The sequence below is a fragment of the Protopterus annectens genome, chromosome 2.part1 (assembly GCF_019279795.1).
Source record: "Protopterus annectens isolate FY-2018-M chromosome 2.part1, PAN1.0, whole genome shotgun sequence".
Taxonomy (NCBI): Eukaryota; Metazoa; Chordata; order Ceratodontiformes; family Protopteridae; genus Protopterus; species Protopterus annectens.
In genome coordinates this window covers 420,355,173-420,379,888 of record NC_056729.1, presented here as the reverse complement: position 1 = coordinate 420,379,888, position 24,716 = coordinate 420,355,173, and the positions used below count along the sequence as shown (strand labels likewise).

At 41.7% G+C, this 24,716-nt stretch overlaps 1 protein-coding gene across 2 annotated transcripts in view; it reads right to left on the bottom strand.

Moving 5' to 3' along the window:
- Nucleotides 1–24,716, bottom strand: part of LOC122794087 — a 307,770-nt gene that overhangs the window by 115,672 nt on the left and 167,382 nt on the right. For both annotated transcript variants that reach the window (XM_044062229.1, XM_044062230.1), the window contains exon 3: nucleotides 22,556–22,632. In XM_044062229.1, the coding sequence (XP_043918164.1) occupies nucleotides 22,556–22,632 (77 nt within the window). The remainder of the gene's footprint in view (nucleotides 1–22,555; nucleotides 22,633–24,716) is intronic.

The following is a 24,716-nucleotide window of genomic DNA, read 5'->3' as shown; positions in this document are numbered from 1 at the left end:
ATCCAAAAAATGAAGCTTTTGTTCAGCTCTGTCAGAATAGTTTGGGGAAAAAACTGGTAGATTTATGGATTGGTTAATATTGGTTTGAGACACAACTTTGGGGAGAAAGGACGGGTTCGTTCTTAAGGATACCCTGTCCTTATGAAAAACCAAGTAAGGGGAACGAATGCAGAGAGCTTGAATCTCGGAAACCCTTCTTGCTGAAGTGACAGCCAGTAAGAATATAGTTTTCCAGGTCAATAACTTCAAAGAACATGTAGCAGACGGTTCAAAGGGAGGTAGCATCAAGGATGCCAACATTAAATTTAGATCCCATTGCGGAGGAGGATGCTTTATCGGCGGTTTTAGGAGAAAAACTCCTCTCAGAAAGGCCTTGCATAATCTATGAGACATAATATTATTATCATGCAAGCCAACATGATACTTGGAAATAGCAGCCAGTTGAACTTTAACTGTAGATGAAGAAGATCCTGAATGAAAAACTTCAGCTAGGAAATCTAAAACAGAATGCACAGGAGCAGTAAAGGGATCTATATTCCTGGAATTTGCCCAAATAGAAAAACGTCGCCACTTGCTAGCATAAACAGTTCTAGTGGACGACTTTAATGAAGATACTAAGATGTCCCTGACTGAATCAGAGATCATCGGAAGCCTGGCTAGGGAAGGAAGTGGAGCAACTAAGCAGTGAGGTTGAGAGAATGAATGGCCCGGTGCTGCTGACCCGACTGGTGGATCAAGAGATCCGGAACTGGGTCCAGATGCCAGGGCTGCACCAGGAGGTGACGATGCAGAGACGGAAACCAAATTTGTCGAGGCCAGTAAGGGGCAATGAGAATCAACTTGGCCCTCAAAACGGTGGCTTTCTGAATGACTTGAGGAATCAAGGGAAAGGGAGGAAAAGCGTACAGAAGTCCCCGGGGCCAATCCTGGGTTAGAGAGTCTCTCAGGGGTTGGCCTGGTAGGGGAAAGAGGGTGAAAAATCGGGCACTTGTTGTTTTGTGGTGTAGCAAAAGATCGCAACAAGGTGTGCCCCACTTCAGAAAAAATCTGATCCACTACAGATTGATTGAGAGACCACTCGTGAGGCATCAGAATGGATCTGCTCAGCCTGTCCGCTAAGAGGTTGGACCTGCCGGGGATGTGCGTTGCTATCAGAAACCGATGAGAGGAGATTGCCCATTGCCAAAGTCTGAGAGCTTCTCGACACAACGGATAGGACCTGGTCCCGCCTGCTTGTTGATGTACCAGACCACGGACATGTTGTCCGCTTGTACTGCAATAGTCCCGCTGGGAAGAAAGTCGTTGAGGGCTTGCAACGTTCAAAGCACCGCTCTCATCTCCAGGACATTGATGTGCAGATGGTATTCTATGGGTTGCCACGTCCGTGGACCATCCTGCCCTGATAATGCCCCCCACCCGATCAGAGAGGCATCCGTAGTAACTGTGGCAACTGGAGGAGGGGAACAAAGGGTCGGCCCTGATGAAGAAGAGGGGAAGATATCCACCAGTTCAGATGAGTTCTGCACGATTGTGTGACTAAGATTTCGTGCCTCATCGGAAGACTGTGGTACGACCACTGAGTGAATAACATCCACTGCAGAAGATGCATATGGAAGCGAGCCAGTGGTAGAAGAACAATGGCCGCAGCCATAAGACCTAGAACCTTTAGTATCAATCTGGCTTTGACCTTGCTGCTCTGCAATAGAATCCGAACGAATTTTTGGATGTCCAGAATTCTTTGATCTGTTAGTCTGGCTAACATTTTGACGGTGTTTAATTCTGCGCCTATAAAGGTGATAGATTGGCAAGGCTGCAGAGAAGATTTCTCGAAATTTGCTGAAATTCCCAAACTCCTGCAAAGCTGCAGAGTGTAGTCTCTGGTCTGAAGAAGCTGACACCTGGTGGTGGCGGAGAGGAGCCAGTCGTCCGAATAAGGAAACACCTGGAATCCTTGACGTCTCAGATGAGCTGTGACCACTGCCATGCATTTGGTAAACACTCTGGGGGCTGAAGTGAGTCCAAAGGGCAGGGCTCTGAATTGGTAATGACTGGTCCCTAGCCGAAAGCAGAGAAACCTTCTGGAGCGCCTGTGAATCTTTATGTGATAGTACGCGTCCTGAAGGTCTATAGAGCACATCCAGTTGTCCTTGCCCAGAAAGGGCAGAATGGACTGAAGCGTGACCATCCAGAATCTTGCCTTCTTGACAAATCTGTTTAGACTGCTCAGGTCTAATATTGGTCTCCAATCTCCCGTCCTTTTGGGGACCAAAAAGAATCTGGAGTAGATGCCGGATCCTACTTTGTCTGCCGGCACAGTCTGGATGGCTCTTTTTCCTAGGAGCTTTAAAACCTCCTGTTCTGCCAAATCCCTTTGACCGGGTGAGATGTCTGGAAGGGATTGTTGAGGTACGGGATACCTTTCGAAGGGGATTCTGTAACCCTCGGATATGATCGACTGTACCCACATATCTTGTGAGAGGGAATGCCAGGCTACTGGGTACAGCGAAATCCTTCCCCCGACTGCCTCCAAGGGTGGACAGTTGGGCAACACCTCAGGGGTGCTGAAAGGGCTTCTCAGGAAGAGACTCCCTGTTGCCCTGGTTCTGAGGACCCCCCCTGCCTCTAGGGTGGCGTCTATTATTGTTACCCCCTCTGCCTCTGGGGGTAAACTGACCACGTGTGTCCGGTGTAGCTCCTTGGGCTTTGCGGAACCACATCTTCCCTCCTTTCTGACCCTTGGGATACGGTCTAGAAGGGGTGGAAAAATGGACTCCAACGGCAGAAAGAGTTTTACCGTCCTGCTCACACCTGGTCAAGGTATCCTTCACCTGAGGTCCGAACAAAGCCGAACCATCAAAGGGGGTATTGGTGAAGGACGCCTTAAAGGGGTCCGCAAAATTACAAAGCTGCATCCAGGCTTGGCGTCTAAGAGCCACTCCTGTGCCTGCGGCCCTGCTCGCTCCATCGGCTGCATAGGATATGAGCCGCATGGAGGAGTTGGATAAGGAATTCAGGATAGCTAGCTGTTTGGCAATCTTTTCTTGAGCCCCAGCAGCAGAAGGGTCCTGGACCACTTCACCCAGTTCCTTGAGAATATCTCTCTGAAGCCTGGTGAAGTGACAAAGGTAGTTCAGCGAACGCATAGCAAAGGTCGCTGAAGAAAACATCCGCTTTCCATACCTGTCCATGGTCCTAGAATCCTTGTTAGGAGGATGGACAGGTACTGAAGGATCCGCCAGTTCCTTCTTAGTGGCCGCCGCCACCACCATAGCATCCACAGAGACGCCCTTGGAAAGGAGCTGTAGAAAGACTACACACTATGAAAAGGTAAAAAGGGGGAAATAAATCCCTAACTAAGCTTTTAGACAAGATTAACTTACCTCAGCTGGCAAAGGAGACCTCTTTCGCTAAGCGGCAAACGAGATCTGAGGTAGTTCTGCCTTGCATCATGGGATATAGGGTTGCCTTGAGCTGGTAAAAGGAGTTCTCAAACTAAAGCAAGTGCCGAGTCGGAGCCGAGGATCGGCTCCGAACCCATCCAGCAAGAATGAAAGCGAGATTGACAACTTAACATCTGGCCTGAAGCCCAAGTGCTTAAACCAGAACTAATACACTTTTAGAATAACAGACACTGAGCCCTCAATCAGCAGTTTCCAAATTTGAAGGATGTAAGCTACCTGTCCTGCCACCACAGTGCAGGCCACAAACCTTCCTAATGTAAAACAACTGGTCTGAAGCCCAAGTGCTTAATCCAGAAGACTTAGAATGATAGCTACACTTTAATCAAGTTACTACCAAGCAGTAATAAATACAACTGAATACTTTAAAGAATGCTTGGATTAGTGCTCAAGTTATACTAACAAAGTTAGATTCAGCAGGCCTGGCTCTAGTCTATGCTACAGCAAACAAAGTGTACCAATTTCAGTAAGAAGCAGTTCAAATATGCAGGCACTAAAAGCCTTTAACCAGAAATTCCCAGCTCAGAAGGGCAGAGTCCAGCCTCTCCTCCCACAAGAGTATAGACCATGAACCCTCTTAATGTAAAATAACTGGCCTGAAGCCCAAGTGCTTAAACCAGAATTAATACACTTTTAGAATAACAGACACTGAGCCCTCAATCAGCAGTTCCCAACTTAGAAGGATTTAAGCTACCTGTTCTGCCACTACAGTGCAGACCACAAACCTTCTTAATGTAAAACAACTGGTCTGAAGCCCAAGTGCTTAAACTAAAAGGCTTAGAATGAGTTACTCCAATCAGTAATAAATACAATTGAGTACTTTTAAGATGACGCAAAAGCAAAATAAAGTAGGAAGAAACACAAACACAGTAAAAGCAGATATATATATATATTTTTTTTAAGTGGAAAGAGTGAAAGGAAAGAGAGAAAGAAGTAGCAGAAACTAAGCTGATTGGCCTTCTCAAATGTTCTCCCTGTACTGGGAAGAATGAGGTAATGACACTAGACTGGGAGGAGGGTTCCAGATCAAATTTACACTAGGGGTGGGCAACTGCAAAGCCACCAACTATAAAAACACTATACCAATAAGGAGGGAGGGTGGGAAACAAACTGCAGAAATGTTTCTCACAGCTGAAAAGCAGCAGTGAGCCTTTAAATGAAAGTTGTAAACAGCTAAAGGAGCCTCTAGAAAAAAGAGTTTAACTGCAACAAGTTATCAGAAACAAACAACCCAACAGATGCTTAATAAAAGTGGACAATTTCCAGTTAATACCTCACACACAGTGAAACTAGCTAGAAAAATACACAGTACACAAAGTGCTATAAATAACAAAGAAATAAAGAACAAAATAAACAAAAAACAGGATACCTAATGTTATATATTATAGCTCCGAGTTTCCTCAGTGTCCTTCCTTCGAAAAGCTCAGTGTGAAATGGCAGAACACTCACCACTGAACTTCTTAGGTAACAGAAAGTTGAAACCTGAGACAGCTTTTAAGAAAGAAATCTCAAAAGAACCAATGAGGTGCTTAGTCTAAGCTGTAGTCCAGGTGACCTCAGTCAGCCAATGACCTCAAACAATTCTCTCTCACTGAAATGCCTGATAGCTTTGGCTAAACCAAGATGTCCCTGAATATGTGCTCAGACACATAGCCTCCACAAACACTAGGCCCAAATACAAGCCTGAATATGGAAATGCTACAAATATCCCCACTACTTCGGACAAACTGCAGAAATGTTTCTCACAGCTGAAAAGCAGCAGTGAGCCTTTAAATGAAAGATTTAAACAGCTAAAGGAGCCTCTAGAAAAAAGAGTTTAACTGCAACAAGTTATCAGAAACAAACAACCCAACAGATGCTTAATAAAAGTGGACAATCTCCAGTTAATACCTCACACACAGTGAAACTAGCTAGAAAAATACACAGTACACAAAGTGCTATAAATAACAAAGAAATAAAGAACAAAATAAACAAAAAACAGGATACTTAATGTTATATATTATAGCTCTGAGTTTCCTCAGTGTCCTTCCTTCGATAAGCTGTGTGAAATGGCAGAACACTCAAAACTGAACTTCTTAGGTAACAGAAAGTTGAAATCTGAGACAGCTGTTAAGAAAGAAATCTCAAAAGAACCAATGAGGTGCTTAGTCTAAGCTGTAGTCCAGGTGACCTCAGTCAGCCAATGACCTCAAACAATTCTCTCTCACTGAAATGCCTTGTAGCTTTGGCTAAACCAAGATGTCCCTGAATATGTGCTCAGACACACAGCCTCCACAAACACTAGGCCCAAATACAAGCCTGAATATGGAAATGCTACAAATATCCCCACTACTTAGAACAAACGGCAGAAATGTTTCTCACAGCTGAAAAGCAGCAGTGAGCCTTTAAATGAAAGTTGTAAACAGCTAAAGGAGCCTCTAGAAAAAAGAGTTTAACTGCAACAAGTTATCAGAAACAAACAACCCAACAGATGCTTAATAAAAGTGGACAATTTCCAGTTAATACCTCACACACAGTGAGACTAGCTAAAAAAATACACAGTACACAAAGTGCTATAAATAACAAAGAAATAAAGAACAAAATAAACAAAAAACAGGATGCTTAATGTTATATATTATAGCTCCGAGTTTCCTCAGTGTCCTTCCTTTGAAAAGCTCAGTGTGAAATGGCAGAACACTCATAACTGAACTTCTTAGATAACAGAAAGTTGAAACCTGAGACAGCTTTTAAGAAAGAAATCTCAAAAGAACCAATGAGGTGCTTAGTCTAAGCTGTAGTCCAGGTGACCTCAGTCAGCCAATGACCTCAAACAATTCTCCCTCACTGAAATGCCTGATGGCTTTGGCTAAACCAAGATGTCCCTGAATATGTGCTCAGACACACAGCCTCCACAAACACTAGGCCCAAATACAAGCCTGAATATGGAAATGCTACAAATAACCCCACTACTTAGAACAAACTGCAGAAATGTTTCTCACAGCTGAAAAGCAGCAGTGAGCCTTTAAATGAAAGTTTTAAACAGCTAAAGGAGCCTCTAGAAAAAAGAGTTTAACTGCAACAAGTTATCAGAAACAAACAACCCAACAGATGCTTAATGAAAGTGGACAATTTCCAGTTAATACATCACACACAGGAGGATACAGCTGGTACTAGGGTCACATAAACACATATATAATTGATAAAAGACTGCAAAGGGAAGTGGTGAGAAATCTGGGGATGCAAAAGACCATGAAAAAGACAGTATGATACATACAGACAGACATTAAAACTGAACTACTTAATGTTAAAAAATGTGTAAAGTGCACAGGTTAGGTGTCGGCACAGAAAAGTAAAAAGTTGTATTAACTGAAACTGATTATAACAGCAGAGGCTGATCACTGTACTTGTACCATAATGCAATTCTCATCAAAAAGCACGACTATAACCAGGAGATTTGAACCTTGCACTCTGTTCAGTGACATGCAATAAATCACTTCACTTACAATCTGAGACACTGAAGAACATAGCTGAGGACTGCTCCATAATTACAGAATGAAAGCAGAAAAGTAAAAAGTAATAAAAAATATACAACCATTAAGGGATTTGAACCTTGCACTCTGTTCACTGAGCCTCTAAAACCACTTAATTAACAAGTTGAGCCATGGAAGAAATGCAAGTAACAGCACACCCTTTAATTTACTTTGTTTTTGCGCACTGATATACAGTGATGTCCACCTCATTTTCAAGACCAAGGGCAGCTGAGGTCTATATACATACCAGATGACAGTGACTGGATGTACTTATAGCTATACTATGAGAAGTAGCATTTCTTGTTGGTAGTACATGGGTACTGATGATGCTCTTTGCATCCTTTTTAGCATAGTACCACCACAAAACATAAATTATTTAGAGGGCCTATATGGGCATATGTGAGTTGTGGATATCTATTTTTTTACCAGAATGAGCAGGATAGAAGTAGGGGATATATATATATATATATATATATATATATATATACATATACATACACACACACACACACACACACACACACATACATATATATATATATATATATATATATATATATATATAGATAGATTTTTTTTTTTAAGGACAGGTGAATGTTTTATATTTTTAAAGAAAATTCTAAGTTGGGAAATGAATCAGGGGCAGTAAGAGGAAGGTGAGAGGTTAGCTTAGGTAGCAGAGGAAGACAAACATGAGTGACAGGGTGTGTAGTAGCACAATGAGAGAGGGAACACAATGGTAAATGAAACATTAGACAAGCAAAGGAAACTCAATGGTGAGGGGAGGATTGAATGACTAACAGGGGTTAGCACAGACACAAAAGGTAGGGGAACACTAGATTGGGTTCAATCACTGTCAGCTGAGACCCAGTGGGAGATTACTTTTCACCCTGAGTACTGTCACCGCTGGGTCCTGGCTCAGAAGATCAAGGCAGTGATAGACAGTGACTCGATTCAAAGAGTTGCTGGAAAAGAGTCTCCATGAGGGCAATCTGGGCATCCAACCTACTTTCTATAATATCCCTGTAATGTCTTCCAGATGGCTGATGGGTGACAAAGCTGTCATCTCCATTGGCACTGCTACCAGCAAGAGCAACTGTACCAGCATCCAGTGCAGGGCACCCTGAAGGAGTAGGTAGGGTAAGAAGAATAGAAGCAACGGTGGTGATGGTGGTGGCACTGCTGTTGGTGCCACCTTTGGAGTGCTAACAGGTCTTGTCTGTGGATTGGGTGCAGATTGTTGAGCTGCTGCATATAATAATTAATTAATTATGTATCTGTTTATTTACTTATTTATTTATTGATATTTAATTACCAGGAAAGTCCAACTGGGCAGGAGCCCATTTTCAGTGCAGGCCTGGGGAGAAAAGCTCTAAAGTATTACAAAACATTTTAAGAATACTAATTGTAGTCTTTAAAAAAATAATAGAAAAAACAAATACAGTTTAAATAATTATACCAAATTAGACATAATATGAAGACATTGGTCAAGAGTAGCTACAAGTTATATAACAATGATTTAACAGTTACAGAATTTTTTATCCCATTTATAGAGAAATTAATGGTAGGTTAGTATAATACAAAAAGGAATTCCAGTAAAAGAAATGGAAACTAACAAACTAATGAAGAAATTAAATGTATGTAAAATATATTATACTTACAAAGGAGTGTGTGTGTGTGGGGGGGGGGGGTGAGAAGTACAAATACATTGAAAAACTAAAGTTCTGAAGTTGAGAATGATACAATTAAAAATGTACTTGCTGGACCACACAAAAATTACTCAATTTAACAAGCCAGGTGGGAGAAATAAATCAACAGCCATCATCACATGCAGTCTAAAAGATGGAGGATTAATTTGATGAACTATGTAGACAAGCACACAGTGCCAGTAGTCGAAGATGCACTATTTTGATGTCGGAGACCACTGTACATATATACAAAGAATAGATGCTGCTCAGATATATACATATTTCACTCACAATTGATATTCAAAGAAAACAACTTCTGTTTTATATTAAAACATGTTTAGGATGTCACATATATGCCCCATTACTGCTGCACGTATAGTAATTAGACAGAAAAATTAACGTTAAAAAATGTTCATGTTAACACAACTTTGTATGTGTACATGTATGTGTGGGGGGAGAGGGAATGAACCCCAGGCATCCTCACAATGTGGAAATAGAGCATTAACATCCTGGCCTGATTGCCTACCTAGAAAAGGGGATGCATGTAAAAGCATAACACTAAACAGGCATGCTGTTACTTCTGACATATGGCAGCAATAACAGAAGTGGCACTCAATTATGAAAGTTATACATTTTTGAATGAATCCCTACTACTGTTAATATTAAAATAAATAACTTATGAAGCAAGAATACTCATCCTGGTTCTCTCTGAGGTGCTCCAACTATCTCCTATGCAGCTACAGATTTACTTTGATCCCTTCGGGTGAAATAGACAAAGACAGCACTGTGTAATAGATGTGGATAGCATAAAGTGCCAGTTTAAATGATTACATAACATATGTTATGCTTACATTACATAGGCAGTACCTCCTGTTTCACTTCAACCACCCATCAGTGTAGCAGGTCAGGACTGTGACACCTCAAGGTGTGCAATGTCATTTGGGTTCAGTCTTATACTGTGGATCTGTATAGACTTCCTGTATAAGCCTCCAACTGTAATCATTTTGGAGGAGCTAAAGAAATATTTTTATCTCTTCATACCACTTCTGCACTCTAAAAGGAGCACTATCTTCTTCTTTTCCACCTTGAAGAATCTTAGTGAAAATGGCAGGGAACTGGCATCCAAATTAGGTCCTGTGGGTCCCAGTTTCCACATAACTACAGGCATTGACAGGCATCTCATTTGCACGATGGATGGAAACATCAGAACATAAAGAAACTCTATTATTATGGTTCAAAATGCTATTTTAAGATGTCAGTGTCTGCTGCTCAAGCAACATGCACTACAGCAACTCCATATCCAGATGGTTAAAAGCACAGGCTGACTGTACATGAGCAGTGCTGCCCACAAGGACCCAGCCATGTACATGCTGTCGTGTAGAAATCTGCAAGATGTTTACCAGGTGTGCAAACTGAGTGATTCAGACAGAAGCGTAGTAAGGGTGGACCAAAGGGAGGAGCAGCCTCCCCTAGTGCAAAGCGATAGGGGCATGATCTAGAAAGCACAGTTGTGTAAGCAAATGTACCACAACAATATGCCATTGATTGGTCACTGCTGCAGTAATCTTAGCAATATGGGTTATATCATGCCAAGGATATAACAGCCAGACAGCTTACAAAGCTTCAGGGCACCTTCCAGGTGCCCAAAATGTCAAGCCACATGAACTGAGCTGAATAAAAGGAAAGTCTGAGCACCAAGCACTTCAGAGCTTTAATGCTGCTGAACAGTATGCTCCTCTAAGGCTGTTCAGGATAGATAGACAGACAGCTTTGTGCTGTTCCTTTGCTGAGCAGATAAGTTCTCTTTGGGGAAAAAACTTCCATTTTCTAAATATTTGTGTTTTATCATTTTTCTCTTCAGTAAAGTTATTTTAAAGCTATGGGTTTTGTGTTTAACACACTATCACAAGACTGCATTGTACTTTTAAATGGGAGGATTCTTTTCCCTGGCAGTTTAAAAGTTGTGTAAAGTAACTGAAAATCATTTTTTGTGGAGAAATTGTACTTATATTACTTTTTGGGGGCTGTGACTTTTAAAAACTTGTAATTTTTACCAGCATTTGCTGATTGTCTTCCACAGAAAGGAGGCACCATTTTTGGCTTGACCATGGAACAAATTATCAGTCCCATGGTCAGTCATTCTTCCAGTCACAAAAAGAAAACGTTAAGCAAACAGTCTTTGCCATAGGTTGGTGATTCTGCTGTGCCCATTTGTTGTACCTTAGTACACTCATCCTTTACCTTGGATACCTCTGGTGTAGCACCTATAGCCACTAAGAACCAAGGGAGGGGGGAGGGGGCTGCCAAATCCTCTGTGACTGTTGGGATCCACTCAATGGGCAACAGAGAGCCACTCATCAGTTGTGGGAGAGAGAGAACAGGGAAGACTTCCCTATTATGTCAGAATGCTGTGCCATTAGTAACATTCAAACAACATATTCAAAGACATTCTTAGTGCCAAATAAAGAAAATGCTTGGAGACCAGTCCAAGATCTTTCTTCCCTAACCTGTTTGTGATAGTGCCCAAATTTAAAATTATGACACTTCACAACCTCTTACCACTTTTTCCTCTTCCAAGTTTCCTGATAACACTAGACTTAAAAGATGCTTATCATCACATCCCTATTCATCCAGACTATGGATGCTTCTTAAGGTTTTGTGTGTCTCGATCAATCACATTATCAGTTCTCTGCCTTACCCATTGGACTATCCACTGTACCAAAAGTATTCCATGAAGTATCTAGCTCCAGTTATAGCTCATTGCAGGTTACAATGTATCTACATTTTTCCTTATTTAGATAAATTGCTTATCTTTGCAAAGTCTCTTTCAAAATGTCAGAAAACTCTCTCTCTCTCTCTCTCTCTCTCTCTTAGGCGAGAGATCTCTTAAGCTGGGATTCTAAGAAAACATTCTTGACTCCTTCACACAGGATTGGTTCCTGGGATACCAACTTGACACAAGTTCAAAGAGCTTTCCTTTCACAGGAAAAGACAGCTCTTGTGAGGGAATATCTCAGTAATTTGGGTCTCATGGCTTCAATAATTCTAATGATACCCCTGGTAAGACTCCACATGAGAAAGATACACTAGTATCTGAAGTCTCTTTGGTCCCATCACCAGCAGCCTTTGTCTTTTCAAATCCCAGTGCTGGGGTTTCTCAGAAGAGAAATCATTTGGTGGACAAAACAGATATTCTTAAATCCAGGTGTCCCTTCTCTCCCCCTGTTTCAAAACAGTCAGTTATCACAGATGCCTCAGACTTTGCTTTGGGAGAAATTTCAGGAGGGATAAAGGTGCAGGAGGTGTGGGACACCACGGGCAGATGCAAGTACATAAATATCAAATAAATGTTTGCCCTGATCAAGGTGCACAGGTCTCTGAATCATCTTTGGTCCCTAGGACCACTTCAAGTTGTTACAGATGATACCATAATCCTGTAGTACATCAACCACCAGAGAGAACCAGGTTGTACCACCTTTGCAGACTAGCCATCTTAGCCTGGCATATAACTTTGCAGCACAATCTCACTCTACTGGCATTCTAAATTCTGTCAGAGCAAAACTGTGTGGAAGACAAACTGAGCAGGACTACAGCAGACCCTCATAAATGAAACTAGATCAGGGGGTCTTCCAAGATTTGATCCATCAGTGGGGAGTTATGCAAGTAGACCTCTTTGCCTCCTCTATAAACAATCAATTGGCAAGATTCTGTTCCAGGAATCCACGAAGAAGGCCTGGAAGACGGTATGCTTATTCTCCAGATATCTGGAATAAGCCTTTCTTTCCATATTGCAATGAGAACCCTCAGAAACATTTTTTTCCTTCTCTCATCCAACATCTTTTTCATATCTGCTGTGACCGCATCTGAGCCTGCAGCTTTCCCTGACTTCATTTTCCTTAGTGCTGTTCTTACTTCTTCTATGGTAGGCTCCTCCTCTTTTCTCACTGTAAGCTGTGTCTGGGGCAATACAATTTCTGTTGGGTTTTCTTCTTTCAGAAGCTACTGGAAGTACTACTTCCAACTGCCTTTGATGTCCTGTGGACTGGTGACCATGTGCTTGCTGGCATAATTTGTGAAGGGTGTCTGACTATCTTCTTTATTTTTCTGTCTTTGCCTTGCAAGATGATATAGTTTATTTGTGCTATCTACTGACTTACTTTCCAGAAGCCAGTAGATTGCTTGTGATGCCTTGCTCTTTGCTATTGCAAATCCTTTCTTAGTTGCTTTGTTAGCCAACCAATATTCCCTCCTAGCCTGGTCTGTATTTTCTACCACTTAATTTTTCCTGCACTTTTTCTTTCTTTTGATGATTTCCTGGACTTCTGCATTCCACCACCAGCTTTCCTTATGTATCTTATTTCCATACCTGGCTCATCTACATATCTGTTCTGTAGTCCTCACACATGTTGTTTTGAGGCACTGACATTCTTCTTTAATTCCACCTATTTCCTCTTCTTTTTGTGGTGTTAGACCCCTGAGTATTTCATTGAACTGTTGTGCTTTCTCTCCAGTTATCTTCCAGGTCTTCAGCCTGATATCTGATGACCTTAGAGCCTTCTCTGACCACTGCTTGCAGCTGATTGTAGCAAGCAGTGGTTTATGCTGTGGGTCAACTGTTTCACTGAGGATGACTTTGCAATTGCTGATTCTACTCCAGTGTCCTTTCCTTATTAGGAGGAAATCCACCGGAGTTGCATGTTGGCCACTCTTGTATGTGATTTTGTGACTTTCTCTCTTTCTGAACCATGGGCTGGCCACCATCAAGCCATTTGCCAGAGAGAAGTTTAGAATGGACTACCCTTCTTTATTCATCTTGGCCCACCCCTGTGGACCCAGGCAGTCCTCATATCCTGTTCAGTCTGCCCCTCTAAGTGCATTCAGATCAACCACTGTCAACACCAATTCATGTTATCCTGCTTTATAGTAGGTCCTGATGTCTTAATGCACTATTTTCCTCACTATCACAACCCTTCTGTGTCACCCAAACTGAGATTATGAATACTGCCATATTATTACACTGGGGTCTGATTGCCATGAGTGTGTCACTAATTCTGATGACATCGGTCAGTGCCTTCTGAAGCCTCTCCTTCATCACAATTCTCACATCATTTCTAGCCTGTCCTCTTCCTAAGTAGTAGACGCTGGTTCCCAAGCCAAGTGACTTTGCTGAGCAGCCCTTCTGTCTCATCTCCTGGGCACATAGGATGTCCAGCCTCCTCCTTACCATCATATATATCATCCACTTCTAAGCTCTGTCCTGCCAGTGAACATTGAGTGTAGCAATTCTTAATTCATGTTTGGCAGGTTGATTGGTTTTACCTTCAGCTTTCACTTAACAGATTTATCCTAGATAACCTAGACTGGGCAACTTGATACTGGTCAGCCAGTAGCTTACTGAGGGCTGCTGGGCTTTATGACAAGAACACATTGATTAATAGGGATTCATACACCCCTCCTACCATTAGCATGGGTCCCTGGCTTAGGTCAATATACAGGGTCCTCAACCCATTTATAAGTGGCAGATACCTATGCCCATTTGGCAACATTAGTCAACATGACCGAATCACCTAGGGCTATATTTTTACATTATCAAGTGGCTAGTTCTCTAGTGTCTGTGGTCTGTTTCTCCTATCTTTAGGATACCGTTTACCACAGCTGATGCCCAAAGCACTTGGTCTATACAACTCGACCACCTAGAGTCTATGCTGTTGCCCACAGTTCCATTCTTAGGTTAGTTTGAGATGAAAACACTCAGCATGTTTTTCAGAGGTGGGAGGAACCCCATAGAGAGATTAGGATCAAACTTTGTACCTTGTGCATGGCAGGCAAAGACCCTAACCATTATGGCAATAGTGATAGTGATGATGGTTTGCTTGTACTTTTATGTGTGATGGCCAAAGTGTATTGAGAGGAGATTGCAAGAGTACAGCAATTAGCAGTCTACAGGATTATTAATCTGGATGGGAGACACACCCGTGAGCTCATATGCAGAGTATTGTTCCATACTATTTTATTATTGTAAACCTTGTATATATGTCATTAGCTATAATATTTGTAACAGTGCTAGTCTTATAGTCATGTGTCATTGACCAGTTGCACTCATGTCATTGTTTTGTGTGGGATATGTGGTCAATAAACCTAAATGCCCGACACTTACTTAAAGAGGGGCACATATATATCATATATATATATATATATATATATATATATATATATATATATATATATATATATATATATAAAACTTTCAGGTAGACATACAGCATACTATATGGCCTACAATGATAGTAGTAATGGTAGGTTTTGAAAGGCTCATGCAGGACTAAGGCTGTTAATTCAACTGTTTTCTGTACCAACAGATTAATGCCTAAAAAATGGGCGCACAGTAAAAAACTAGTTTTAAGCTAAAATTATCAGATGTTGATAATGAGGTGGTACTCTAGACTCTCTGTCTCCATGACTGACAGCACTTTGACGTTCATGCAGCCAGCTAGCCTTACCATAACCATGCCTTGGCTGAGACTGTCAGCTATGTTAATTGGTGAGTGGACAAGACCACAGCTATGAAATGGTCCATTGCAGGACCATGGTTATGATCTACTGTGCCACCCAAAAAGCAGACACCAGAACATAAGGCTACAGGTGGTAGGTCATTGACTGAAAGGCAGTAATACCCCCACAAAGTCCAAAAGTGCAGTGCTGGATATTGGGACATAGCTGGACACACTCCATAGGGTATCCTCTGTGGATGTGCCAAGTTCTAGTCATAGGTTCATAGGTAGGTACTAGGCTATCGGCTCAAGGGCCTACGTAAGCCTAGCCAGCAAGGTAACATAGCTTATGCCACCCAAGAAAGTTATTTTCCTGTGCCACTGTCCAGCAGAGACACAGAAGTGATACCCGGGGTGTATTTTCTATTTCCCATCCACTCATCAAGATTTTTCTTGAAGAGTGCTAATGGAGAACTTTGCTTGACATAGATGGGTAGCTTGTTCCAGAGTAATTTTAATTTACAATACCTGAAAAACCTCCTTATCTCTTAGTCACTATAAAACTCAAGTAACTCTGTCTGATTTATGGTATACAGGTATATCATGGATTCAACAACCAAAACCATCTGCAGACAGTATAGGCAAGGGTATTACTTGTTATCATGTTTATAGTTGTAAAAATCTCAGTTGCACTTATAGTTTTGGTGTTGAGTCATACTTACACTGAATATTTTGTGTCTTTGTGCATTCACAGGTGATTCATTATCTGGCACTAGCAATGTGGAACTGCCTTAACTGATGTTGGAGGATCTGTAGCCTTTGACAATGAAGGCAGTTATGAGCTGGTGCAATCAAAGAGTACAGAATGTGTCTCACACAGTGAGTGTGACTACAAATCCCCACCCCAGACCATGGATACAGTCTCTATGTCTGCAGATACCCAGGCTACCCAGACATCACAATGAGGACAGGTTCATAGCAGCACTATAGACCAGTAAAGTGTGCTAGCCTCTAATAGAAAGATGTCTGAATCAGCCACTAGCAGAGAGATCCACACAGGGGGGGGGGGGGTTAGTAATGGCACTCCCAGGAAACATGGTTACTGCTCTGCCCCTGAGGTTAGTGCATCAGCAGCTGAAACCCACTGTATGTGCAGGGCAATTGTGGAGGCACAGGGTCGTGCCACCACATCCAGGGCAGAAATAATGAGGGTGATCCAGAGTGTGCATGCTGACTTACATATGTGCATATCCTGTATGTGAGATTCCTTGGATAGACTAAATCACACAACAGACAGTGCAATATCTTCTTTAGCTCACCTGGCAGTGGCCAGTCTCAGTGCCAGTAATCTGCTACATCCACAAACATTAGCCAACATGGCTGTGACTGTGAAAGATCCTGCTCCTACAGTGCTAGCACTTCCACAGAAACGTCTGATGTGAAAGCTTCTATTCTTCAGACAGGCCGTCCCCAGTAGTCATGACCATTGTCATGCTGGCACATCACCTAGAAGATATTTCTCGTGATTATGCAGCAGACCAGCATCTAGCCAGGGTCATAGTACAGACAGTGCAACTCCTAGCAGAGCCAGTTCTCATGGTCTGTGGTGTGCACAGGATGCTGAAACCCTTTCCATGCCTGCCCTAAACTTGCCCAGTAGGCCAGGTTGCAGTGCTGCACCAACTGCTGAAGACCCACACACAACACTATAGCCCCTAGAACATCAGACACATCCACTGACTGCAGCCTGTCTCGCAAGTAACACCTCTCATACCAACATAGACACCACATAAAAGCACTTTTTTTGCCTACTCCTCTACATTCACATTCACACATTTCTGTGCAAAAGACATGCACTTCCTGTACTCCCTTTCCCACCTGTGTAAATGATAACTGTGTCCTGCCCACTGTGTACTGTAATTTGGGTTGCATATGTCTGATGCACAGTGTGGCTATCCAATGCATGGTTAAGTGCAGCCTGGTATTTGTTTTTGTATGCATCATTTTTACTGTAGTGCATGTGTTTAACTATTGCATAGCTATTTTGTAAAGCTATGTGCAATTCGCTGCCTCTTTGTTGGTGCCATGTCATACTGTGCCCACCTACTTCTAGCATGATTTTCCTCTGCTGCTGGCTTCTCCTCTGACTCAGCTACTACTGTCTATTGTACTGGGAGAGTCTGAATTTTCAAGAGACCACCATGCTGTAACTGCGTCTTAGTGTAATATTGTGTAACATTACACACTGACATTATGTCTGCACATGTAACAGGGTCAGGGCAACACTGGATGGCACCAAACAGTGACAGTATACCTTCATCAGCCCAAATACATGCTCAGTAATGTTTCTGGTTTGCAACAGTGCATGGTCGTACCCATGGCCTGTTTGATTTTTTTTTTAAACAAGAAACATCTTTATTAAATTATCATATATGACAGGCATTAGGCAATCATACATTTATATAAATGAAAACAAACCACATTGACATAATTTTAGTTGCAAACATTATACATCACAAACCATATTGGCAAAATTTTATTTGCAAACATACATCACTTATAATCTATACAGTCATTGTCAGTCAAACATTACATAGCTCATTCAGATCCTGCCTTCTTTTAAACTTCATTCCTCCTCTGCATGTATTGTTCCCACAGTTCCCATTTTCCATGTAATTTGCTGCTACCCTTTTCTAAAGTCCCCAGTTCTAGTTGTTTTATCTCTATTACTACATTCACTACTTTTAGTAAAGTTGGTTTAGACTTGATTTCCATTTTCCATTGCACTGTCTGTTATTGCTTTTTGGCAGCCACTATAATTAGACTCAGCAAGGCCTTACTATGTCTAGGCAATTCCAATTCTATATCAAAGCTTAAAAAAATAATTTCCTTAGTTACACCAATTTGCTCACCCAGTATCTCTGACAGAGCAGTCTGCAGGGAACCTTTAAAGTCTGCTAACTCATTACACTTTCAGACAATATGTTCCCAATTACCTCTTTCTTCCGCATCACACCTCCAATGTTTGCTATCTGAGGAAAAATTCTTTCAAGTCTACTTATAGGTTCATAGGTGTTTACTAGGCTAACAACCACAATGGCCTTTTTAAGCTTAGCCATGTATCCCAAATCTCTGACAAGTTCTGGTACCCTTGATAAGTGTAAGGTTTGGGAGATGAAAGGTTTACAAGCAGGGTCCTGGAAGATTAACCATTAGCAGGTTGCCTGTGTTCATTAGAGACATAGGTGCCAAGCCAGAGATAAATGTTTTGTTCCCCATCCAACTGTCCAAGTTACACTTGAATTGGGTTAGGAAGAAACTTTTCACATGGGTGGGAAGCCTGTTCCAGAGATGGGGTAGTCTCGGGGAGGCATATTTTTCTCTCCAGCAGGTCCTATTTATATCACAGGCAAGGTTTAAGTCTTTAAAATGGGTAATTCTGATGCTGTTTGTTTTGCTGATACGCAGGAGGTCAAGCAGAGTGGGGTCTGACAATACCCTGTATGCCAGACATAGATCTCTCCTCAACACCCTGTAGGAGACAAAATACAGGTATAGGGCATTGAGGCGGTCTGTGCAGGACATTTTACTTACGTCCTGTGTTCTTTTAGCGAGGAACCTCTGTGGATGTTCCATTTCTTAGATATGCCTGGTTAGGTACATACCAAAGGGGGCACTGTACTCAATGACAGGTCTTATGAATGCCGAATACAGTGGAATAATGACTTCCTTGGACCTAGATGCCATGCCTTTGCTTTTAAGTTGCACAGCATAGAATAATTTCCTCACTACTATAAACACTTGGTGGTCAAAGGCTAGATTACTGTCTATGTGTGTCCCCAAGTCTCTGACTACTGGGTCATCTCTAAAGGGTATATTATCAATATGATAGTTACCAGGGGTGGATGACTTCCTGAAGGATACACTTATGCATTTCTTGGCATTTAGTTTTAGTCCATCAGTTGTTTGTTTGTGTCAGCCCTTCCTGGAGAACATTTGTGTCAGTCTGGGATTCAATGACAGCTCCTAATTTGCAATCATCTGCAAATTTAATCAGCCAGAGACCATTGACATTAGCCTTGACTTCACAGAAGTAAATGCCAAATGGGAGTAGTCCAAGGACTGATCCCTGAGGGACTCCACTTGTGACTGGCCTCTTTGTAGAGGTGGACTCCCCGATTTTAACTTCCTGGATCCTGTCTGTGAGCCAGTTGGCTATCTACACGGTGACGTATGGGTTTGTACCTAACCTCCTGAGTTTATCAACAATGCCTGAGTGGGATATTGTGTCAAATGCCTTGGCCAAGTCAACATAAGTAGTGTGAACCATTTTGCCCTCATCCATTGCTTTGGTGACCTTCTCAAAGAAGTTCACCAGGTTGAGTAGGCATGACCTGCCCTTGATTAAACCTAACTGGGTGGATCCAGTGTCTGGAGGTTTAGTATATCATTATTGGTCATTTCCATGATAATTCTCACCATGGCTTTGCAAATAAGGCTAGTGAGACTTATGGGTCTGTAGTTTCTATGGTCTGTAAATGGCTCATCTTTGTGCAGAGGGATGACTGTTGTTGTTCTCCGTTCATAAGGCACGAAGCCTGTTTGGAGGTGACAGTTAAATAGCAATTCCAACAGCCTGATAGGTCATGTTTCATGCTATTTAGAAGGCATCCTGGGATATTGTCTGCGTCTATTGATGCAGAGTTCATGGCCTTAGAGAGAGCATTAAGGACCTGTTCCCTAGTGATAGCAGGGGAGCTATATTTGTATTTCCTGAGGGAAGGTTGAGTGGGAGAGAGGAGTAAAATTGCAGCTGAATTTGTCAGCCAGTAGGTTTGCTATATCATCTAGCTCAATATAGGTGGCTCCATTTACAATGACCTCTGCACAACTGTGTATTGCCTTTGAGGTTGTGGACATAGTAAAGAATGCCTTGTGGTTGTTCTTGGCCTGGGAGGCTAAATTTACCTCAAATTTGGCTTTGGTAGACTTTATTTGTCCCTTGAGTTGTTTATTTAGTTTGATGAGAGTGCTTTTATCCTGGTGGGTGCTGCACCTCCTAATTTTTGCCATGATTTTCTTGCTTCTGTTATACAACCTACTGATTTTGTGATCCCACCAGGGTGGCTTGTTTTTTTGAGTTAGTTTTGTACTTCTTCCTAGTGGGTACAGCTGCCTCTATGCAGTTATTAATATGCTTGTATAGGATTTCTGTGGAGCAGTGTTCTTAGGGTTTATGGGGGTTTCAAATTTTGCCAGGTTATCACTTAATGGCAAGAAGTTAGCCAGTGAGTAGTTCCTGAATATCCCAGAGTTAGCTGGGGGTCCAGGCATATAAAAATATCTATGCAAACACATCCAAGCAAGGATCCTAAATCTTCTAGACTATACTGCATATCTGGGAGACATACATATATCCCCCCATTGCTTCTTTATGAATTGCTTATCCACTCTCTCTTCCCAATCCTTTCTAACTTCCCTTGCCCTACTAATTATTCCTTTTTAACAGCAGCTTCTGTTCTAGATTCTACTACAAACTCTACCAATGCTGGTCTTTCACTTAGGATCCCCCTATTTCTTTCTCTTTGTCTATACTCTGATATCAGTCCTTGACAGGGATGACAGTCTCTAGCCTGCAGTCCAAATACATTTGTGGCTTCTTCTATGCCTTGTTTGATTTTATATGGGTAATTATGGGTAGTATGACCCAGGGTTACAGAGCATATCCTGCATCATCAACAAGATGCCCCTGTGAGAAGTCACCCCTTGCAAATTGTTGGTACGGGTCACAAGTGTGCCATATGTAGGAGTCATGATAACTGTCTGGGTGGCCTGCACACACATTGCAGATAATACTCTGTGCACTACAGACCACATGGCAGTTGATGGAGTGATATCCTCTGTGGTTCATGTACCTCATACCCAGTTCACCAGGTGGGGCCTTTATTTCAATGTGTGTACAGTCTATGGCCTTTACTACCTCAGGGAAATGAGCTATAGCACAGAACCTGCATGTTGTTGGCTCTGGGAGTACATGGGAACTGCATATTCTCCCCCACATGTTGAAACAATGCATCGAGGAACTGATGGAGTATTCTCAAGGCAGATGCCTGAGATACCCCCACTGTATCCCCAGTATGTTGACGAAATTTTCCTGAACCTAATATACGTAAAGCAACACATACCTTAGCATCCACTGAAACTGGTACTTCACAACTCTCACTATGCTGCAGATGACGCTGACACATTTCCATGGTTTGTTCGATGGTGTCCCTATCAAGTTCCCAATATCGGTGTCATAGAGACCATGAATATTAAGTAAAGTTTGATGACCCTGCACCTCCAGGGGTGATATTGTGTGCTGTCTGGAATCACTGCTGCAATAACAGCCTCCTGCAGATACACATTTAGTATGGCTGCAGCAACCCCGAATATTATTCTGGGATGTACTCAGTCTGAACACAGGTATATGGCTGAGTTCAAACATACAGGGGTACAGTGCCATTATGCAGCATTTAAAAGTTTTTGAATCACTCTGCCATTTTGTTTTGTCATATTATCATACACAGCACCTCATTATACATTTATTAGCATATAGCATTACTGACCATCATAGCTCTCAACAAATCAGGGAAAAATCCAGAAATAAACAGGGATACGTTTAAAATATTAGTACTATTAAACAGAGGCATTGACAGAATATTCACTTCCTGAAGTAAAAGAAGTCTATAACTCTAATTATTGTCATTATTTAAGTGTAATTCACCATTTTTTTAAAACTTCACCAGCTTTGGGAGGGATTAAGAGGGACAGAGCTAAAATCAGAGTCAAAATCAGGCACTTCCCTGAAAATCAGGGGTAGTTGAGCCATATGCCAACTGTGCTATATGGGCTAGTCTCTTACTGTAGTTGGGTTTTCTGAACTGCATACACCCTGTACATGGTTGTTCAACACTCACATTTGCTTCAATGCATTAATTTGCATCAAAAGAAAAAAAGTGCTTAAAATGCCTGTAACCTTTACTAACTTTACTTTTGTGTTTATCAAGGATAAGCACACAGGAAGTGACAGACATCTTTTCAAGATAATTGAAGATATTACATATTTAGATCCTGAAAATGCTTTATAAATGCATGACTATAAATGCCCATAAGGATACCGATTAGTGTGGTACCTGCTAATTCTGAATAGAGAAACACATTATTAAACTAGCATTGAAACGTGACTACGCCATGTTCAAATATCATTGCAAATTCCATGACTTAAAAAACAATACCTTAAAATGAGTGTATTTTTGTAACTAAATGGTTTTCAAATTTTTATATGAGAAACTGACAGAACCACAATACAACCTCTATGCCAGCAAACAAAGAAATAACAGCAAAGCTAAAAATATGTTCGGGCCTACCTCTTGATTTCTGTCCGCATTTAAATACCCAGGCTTCCCTGGTCGTTCATGCATTTTCAAGCATTCATGTTTTTCTTCTGTAATGATACAGTGACACAGTTTCCTAAGACCAAATAGTATACACCACCATAACCTTTTGTTTTTATAACATGAAACATAAAAATTAATCAAAAGAGTGCTATAAATTAGTCAAAAGAGTGTTTGAGCCATTGAAAATACCCCTTTTCTTTGTGCTTTATTTGCTGGAGAGCATTCTGAGTTAGTCTCAAGCTTTCTTTCACATTGTCTTATCACTTAATATTCCACTTTAAATGCTAGCACTGTCTGTGTCCTTAACTAGAAAGATGTTTCTGCTATGAAATATTTCTTTACTGCCTACTGAATGTGCTCCACCCTTGCAGAGCCTAACCTGATATTGAACCCATACTACAGTACAACAGTACAGTGCTCAACCTCATGGCAAACAAGGATGAAGCCCACAGATGGCCTGTGTTCATTTGGCAGCATGAACACTGGAAGGACTAGGCAGGGGAGGATGGGAGTGAATGGCGAACATTAGCTCAGCCATCCCAGGAGGGTATGTGGAAGTCTTGGGCTAGGGTCCAGAATGAGAGCTATTATCCTTTTAGTTCTATGATTCTAACAGTGCCTAAGCAGAGCACTTTGTATTTGTGTGCATGTAATATGACCTCAGTCACCATTTGGGGGTTTCCTAGCTGAAAGTATAAGACTCTTAAAGGAAAACTCGGCAACTATCTGTCCAGAAACTCTTGTTAGTCCAGTGGCAATGATATCAGTATGAAATATTATAATCAACAATCTTCAGTTTGAGTCCCAAATGAGAACTCATATTATTCTTTCACTTTTATGATTCTAACAGTGCCTAAGCAAATCACTTTCTCTGTATTTGTGTGTGTGAAAGTGTGTGTGTGTGTGTGTGTGTGTGTGTGTGTGTGTGTGTGTGTGTGTGTGTGTGTGTGTGTGTGTGTGTGTGTGTGTGTGTGTGTGTGTCTGTTTGTAATTTGACCATTGTAATTTGACCATCCTGAGGAAGAAAGCAGCTTGGCTTGCTGCACTAGCAGCACATGCAGAACTGCAGGTGTAGTTCCCACAGTAACGAGTCGAGCCTAGTGAAGCCACAGTGCAGCACTGTACTGCTTATGAGGGGGTTGGCATGTATGGTAGCCTGCATGCATCCTCTGTGAGCAGCAAACATGGAGTTCATAAGCTGCATCAGTAAGGAGGTTAAGTAGGGAGAGCTTCAATTTCTGACTTGTTGATGATGGCTCCCACTCTCAGTTCTCTTATATCTTGTCCCAAAGGTAAAAATGTGTTGCAGGGACTTTACCACCAGGGAGTGAATGGGTCAAATTAGTAAATGGGAATTTAAAGGCAGACAGTCAATGAGGGATCAGGACAGTACAATGGAAACAAATGACTTATCATTAAAACACTTCCAAAATTGCTCAGCTGAAATAAAGATGGAGAGGTATGGGACAGCAAATGATGAAAGCTCATATATGATGCAGTACAAACTGGTTTTAAACAAACTCTTAATACTTGCTAGTGTGTCAAATTCCTGAAACTACTAGTCTAGGAGGTTCCAGAGGTATAGTGCCTAGAAAAGTAAAGACATAAATCAGAGGAATCCATCTTCACCCTTGGAGCCTCCGGCAACCCAAAAGAGGCAAAGTGTAAAGGCCTAGATAGTTTCAGATAAGCAAGGAAATAAATTATACTTTTCACCTCTGTTTTATTTATTTACTATGACCTATTTAATAGACAGGACTATACCTTTCTATCATTCTTCTCTTCTGCTAGAGTGTATAGTTTTTCATTAATTTTTCCTGAAAGCATTTTCTCACAAAGGTTCTGTAGCCCTCTTCTGCACACATCTACCAGCTCTGTGGAGTAGAGGCATAGAGTCCTGACTATGCTGCGCATAACCAGAGTTCTATTAGTAGCTAAGTTGCTAAGTAACTAGCTGGGGAGGATAGGAGTAAATGGCTGCTGCTGGCTCACCCATCCTATGGGGAGGGAAGTGGCTCTGTCTGAGCAGAAGGGTGACACAAAGTGTAAGCACTAGGTGTTATACCCAGTGGAGTTTAAGCCTGTCCTGTGCTGTCATAGTATACTTGCACTAGGAATCTGAGGTGAACAT